At 36.6% G+C, this 5324-nt stretch overlaps 1 protein-coding gene across 1 annotated transcript; it reads right to left on the bottom strand.

The window, feature by feature from the left end:
• Window positions 1-1167: 1167 nt before the first annotated feature.
• Window positions 1168-4044, bottom strand: dnajc15 (DnaJ (Hsp40) homolog, subfamily C, member 15). The gene is made up of 6 exons (XM_072397624.1): window positions 3923-4044; window positions 2761-2812; window positions 2467-2540; window positions 2026-2102; window positions 1850-1920; window positions 1168-1632 (listed from the first exon to the last, which is right to left on the bottom strand). Exons 1-6 carry the CDS (start codon window positions 4022-4024, stop codon window positions 1562-1564), a joined length of 447 nt encoding a protein of 148 aa, XP_072253725.1. The 5' UTR covers window positions 4025-4044; the 3' UTR covers window positions 1168-1561.
• Window positions 4045-5324: the final 1280 nt, after the last annotated feature.

The raw sequence follows: 5324 nt of genomic DNA, 5'->3' as shown, positions 1-5324 counted from the left end.
TGCCCAAGATGGAGTCTTTTATGAATTTTGTTTGTCTAATATGAAATTAAACAACTGCTTTGACATATATTTACAAATTTACTGATGCACTACAAATAAGAGTGAGCCATGTTACAAAGTTACCGGGTTAAGTGTAGCTCTCAGGATCGCCACACAGAAAACATCTTCACTAATCTGACATGCAGAGAAGTATAAACACCACACACACAAATGACACTTGCTTGGTTTGCCTGAGACTTCTCAAATAGCAGTGGCTTGAGCTGTCAGGACCATGTGATTTTGTTGAGGTGCAGTAGAGAAAACGGCATCCTCATGTTATTGATATAAAATTTTAAGTACCCTCTTTGACACCATTTTATGCTGTTCTATACTTATCTGCATTTCAGTGGGAAATATAAAATTACTTACTATATTCCATTACTATTCAATTACTTCCAACCTTTTTTGGTTTCTGATTTTTCTTCCATATTGTATTTTGCCTGATTGGATGAACTGCCCCTCTTCATTTTGGGATTGAAGGTGTAGTGGTTATCTTGCCCTTAACTAAGGGCTCCAGTCCCCAAAAGAAAGGACACCCTTCCCCAAGTGCCAGATTGTTGGTGAATGGGTGACGCCTGTATAATAAGGGTGATTTGTTATTTTTTCATTTAAACTTCACACAGCCTTATTTGAATGTTTCATACATTAATGAAAATCTAATACTGGATCAATTCTGCATCAAAACTTTTTTTCCTTCTTCTCTGCTCTCCATAAACATCTCACAACCCTTCTGGTGTCCTTGAACAATAAACCAAAAGCAGTTTAAACTCCCTGCACTCAATCAGCTACATTCTATTGACTTCATTATCATATATTACGTTTCATCAATTTGAGGGACAAAGCCAATGCTTTAACGGTTCACATTTTGTGCTTCACTTTGTTTAAATTATGCTAAAAGTGGCTCCTAAGTTGAGAGCAGCTGATAAATCAGCAGTCCAATGGTGGTTTCAGGTAATAAAAGGCAATTTTAACCATTAAAACTACTCCATACTTCAGATACACACTGGAGAAGGTTTAATTTCTGCTAAAGAGTTCAGTAATTAAACCTGAATCATGCAGGTTTATAATTTCATCTGCTCAAACAACCAGACAGTCACTCATAATATAAAAACACCCAGTGATTGGTAGTTTTTCCAGGGATATTTATTTACAGTTTCACTACTTCCACATTAACTGCTCAAATATAGAAACACTTGAATGTATCATTGTATTGTTTCTTAAATAGATGTGTATTCAATAAATTACATGTTGATATATGTACACTCATACCAAACTGTGACACGGCTACCACTTCAGGAATCAACTTTCCCCACCACCATCTTCAATTTAACACATTTGACAAGTATAAAAGTGAGCAGCATCTTCACTTTTGGTCACAGTTGTTTGTTCCCAGGGTTGATGATACCAACAAATTAAAAAGTGTCCATTTTCCGGAGTTGAAACCTTGGAAGTAAGGATGCTGATGGAGCAACACCACTGAGCTGACGGGGGATTGGATGTCTTTAAAATGGTAGTTGGCAGCTCACCGGCGGTTCTCTTTGTCCAAAAGGTCTTTCGCTTCGTTGATTTTAGCAGCGAGATATGGTGACCCACCTACACACAAAAACATGCTTTGGTACAATTCCGTGACAGCTTCCACCAACACCCAACCAGCAATGAGCTTTTCAAACACAGATGTCATTAAACTTTCTACATGACACATCAAATCAAAATTATTTTGTAGGCAAACTGAAACTTGGCCTGTAGAACAGAAGCAGCAACATTAAGGATAAGTGTGACAGAGGTCAGATTTAGAGAAGTTTAAGCGTACCTTTATCTGGGTGATTCAGGACCATGATCTTCCTATGCGCTTCACGTACTTTGGACTTGGTGCAGGCCGGGCTGAACAGAACACGGGTAAAAGTGACAGATAATAGTTATATAATAGAACTTTCCTCAGAGAGACACAGAAAAACAGCACTTATACTGAGAGTCACACCCTTTTACCTGATGCCAAGTATGAGGCTGGCCTCTCGCCTGGACATCTTCTGCTCAAAGCCTCCTTTGTAATATGATGAGAAGGCCTGAAGAGACAGAGGACTGTTTAGAGCTTTAATTGTCATAAGTCTGAATCTCACTGGATCAATACAAAAAGCCTCAGAATATGATGCATGTGATTGATAAGAGTAAAATGCTAAGTAACCCCCCCCCTCTCTAAAAAGTCATGTTGAAACAATGACATGTTTCTCTGTACGTTTCTAAACCCGGATTAGACAAAAATAAGAATTCAAAATCTAAATATACATATGATAAATATAAAAAACAAGACACATGACAAAATTAAGAAGAGCTGTTGAAGTTCAAAACGGTCTGAATTTATTATCAGAATATAAATTAAGCCAGAAATGCTCATTAAGGCAGATATACTGAGGTTAACCAATCACTCACTGATGTGGGCATTTTCTTGACTGTTTCAGAGAAAACCTGTCCAAGAGGCTTCCACAGCTGGAATGCATAACGGCCTGTGGATTGAACACAAAATACACAAAACTGTTTGAAGCCAAATGTTTCAAAAATAAAAAGACATTGAAAATTTTTTTCTGAGCTGAAAAGATGTGAAGTAAAATAAACAGAAAACACAGGAAGCATAACTGTTCAGCCATGTTAGTGATAGTGAATGAAAACAATGCTGCACATACATTTACAGATAATTTCCTCTTAGAAAAATCAGATCATTCTCACCTGCAAATCCTGCGGCAGCGACACCAAGACCAACTGCGATCAGAGTCCCCCCCTGTCAACAAAATAAGACAACATGGTCATACAACACAGCTGCTGTCTGATCTTACTCACCCAGTAAAGATCATGGACCTTAGTAAGGATGTTAACAAGTCAGGAATGTACAAGGTTCCATTTGTGCCAAAAATATGCTCATTTGCAAACTGCTTATGTCGACTGAACATGTCACAAAACATTTACCCATTTTTAAGTAACTCTGAACAATTTTTTTCACTGTAGCAAAACTACACTGCCAGAGTAGATTGTTACAAACATTGTTTTTCATGGACTAAAACTGCACATATACAAAATAAATACAAGCTTACATAGATGGCTCAACAAATAAATCAATATGCTCATAAGTAACACAAAAATATAATAAAAACTATATGTGTGGCAATAATGAATATATATATATATATATATATAAAAAATGTGAAGTAAAATTTGTATTTTTACTTTACTTTTCAACCATATTCATTTTACTTTGTGCTGATCCTCTTATTAACTCACTTTTATTAAAATATTTCAATTAAATTTATTTACAATTTAATTCATAATCATTTGCCAATTTGATGCCAGTTTATACTTAAACTTTACCAGATTCAGTGGGGAAATATTTTTTTCACTCCTTTTTTTTTTTACTGATAAATTACTTGCAACCTTTTTAGTTTCTGATATCTAACCCAAACCAGCATTTCAGAAGGCTAAATTCCATGTCCTCCTTTTGGCCTCGTGTGAGTGACCTACGATACATTTAAACTGTATTTTACCTGTTAACCTAAATTAATTTCCATCCAAAACTAACACACAACCACCATAGAGATAATTTGCTGTTAACGTCCTTGACAGTAAGGTTACTTTCATCACCTACTGCATGACTTGTGTTAGCCTAAAACGATGAGGACGTCGTCAGACTTCAGATTAGCCTGTAAAATGCCATGTTGAATAAACACCTGAATACACTTTTCGTTCACCTGGTTTACTTCGGTTAAGGTTTGTAACAGCTAACGCACGTGATGTAAGACAGTGACTCGCCGCCGTTAATGAGGTTACCAAACACAGACGCAGGTGGATTAAAATCATCCTGTTTTACTCAACAAATGTCTTCAGCGTTGAATCTTACCAGACGCCTGTCTATCTCTGCGTCACTCCTGACGCTTGTTTTAGGAGAATATTCAGCATATCGCATCAAGTCATCAATAGTCGTCCTGCCGGTGTTCGCCATGTTCCCTCTTTAACCTATATGAAGTCACATCCGGTCAGTACTGTCAAAATAAAATTCAAACAGCTAGTAAACTACTCAGACTACTCAGTTCATTATGCCATTTGGTGTAGGTGAAAAACAAAAAACAAAAAAAGTTGAAAAAAAAAACACTTTGCAAACCAACAGAAAACTATCAGAATTAGATATATTTGTATGCATTTAAACAATTGACAACTTCTTCAAAATGATTACTTGTTTTTTTAATACACGTTTACGTGTTACCTTTAATGTATAAGTACGTAAAGTAACATCAGATATTTTGTGGTTGTAAGATACGAGGTGGAAACAGGAATGAGTAGTCAAGACAGCAACCTTTATTCGTATAAACACAGCAATACAACAGCAAGAGCACAGAGCGCCGTCTAGTGGACAAACTCAGTAATGTACCTTTACTGTTGCAATACCCTACATCTCCCTTTCTCAAGTATTGTTTTCAATAAGTGTTTGAAATAGACGACAACTATGAGAACAAGTGATAGGTTGTATTAAACCAGATGTGAACATGAATGCATTGTGAAAACAACATATTACCTTCTTATAAGACTTAACTAACTACCCAACACGGCATCTGTTTTCTCTGGTCAGATTCCTCAGTAAGTCTGCACAATGCTTTAAACTAAACCTTGAACTTAGTCCATAACAATCTTTCATTTAGCCCTGGTAACAGTCCATGAAATCAGTTTTTTTTCACTCTGACAGGCCTTCCACAGCATGTTGTTTTCACAGTACTGTTTGTAGAAACAGTATGGTCTGCCACTACCCTTGAACTTGTCGGTACAGCAGAACAGTCTGGAGAACAGCTGTGAGTATCAGCACTTTGCTGACTCAGGGGTGCAACTACCTACTTTCTGAGGGGTATGCACACAGTGAATCTTATTTCTCCGGTGACTTTCAACTTCCTAGTCGTGATCAAGTATGGCCTTGACTTAAAAGTTTATATTAAAGTAAATATTACACTGTCCATGTTTTCTGGAATAATTCTTGAGGCTTGTAACTCAACTGTTTTTATTTTGAAGTAAGTCATTAAGTGCAAAATGTATCATTTGCAGCTTCAACCTTGGACTGGTGAGGACAAGGTCTCATACTGAAAATAAAACAACAACAGAGAGAGAGAGAGAGAGAGAGAGAGAGAGAGAGAGGGGTCTCATACTGCAAAAACAACAAAACAGCACAGCAGATGATCTACTGAATCAAAAACAAAAAATAAATCAAGTACATGTACCAGTGTCACTCAATGGTCAGTATATTATACATATGTATG

Source organism: Leuresthes tenuis, unplaced genomic scaffold (genome assembly GCF_036924035.1).
Source record: "Leuresthes tenuis unplaced genomic scaffold, fLeuTen1.0.hap1 SCAF_12, whole genome shotgun sequence".
Classification (NCBI taxonomy): domain Eukaryota; kingdom Metazoa; phylum Chordata; class Actinopteri; order Atheriniformes; family Atherinopsidae; genus Leuresthes; species Leuresthes tenuis.
This window is presented reverse-complemented; position numbering and strand designations above follow the sequence as displayed.

Bases quoted from the DNA above. Each gene is read 5' to 3' on its own strand.
- dnajc15 (XM_072397624.1), bottom strand. From the start codon at position 4,024: ATGGCGAACACCGGCAGGACGACTATTGATGACTTGATGCGATATGCT. The intron at 2,813-3,922 runs GTAAGATTCAAC...TTTTGTTGACAG, and splicing joins CAGAGATAGACAGGCGTCTG to GGGGGGACTCTGATCGCAGT. The intron at 2,103-2,466 runs GTGAGTGATTGG...CTGTCTCTTCAG, and splicing joins TCAAGAAAATGCCCACATCA to GCCTTCTCATCATATTACAA.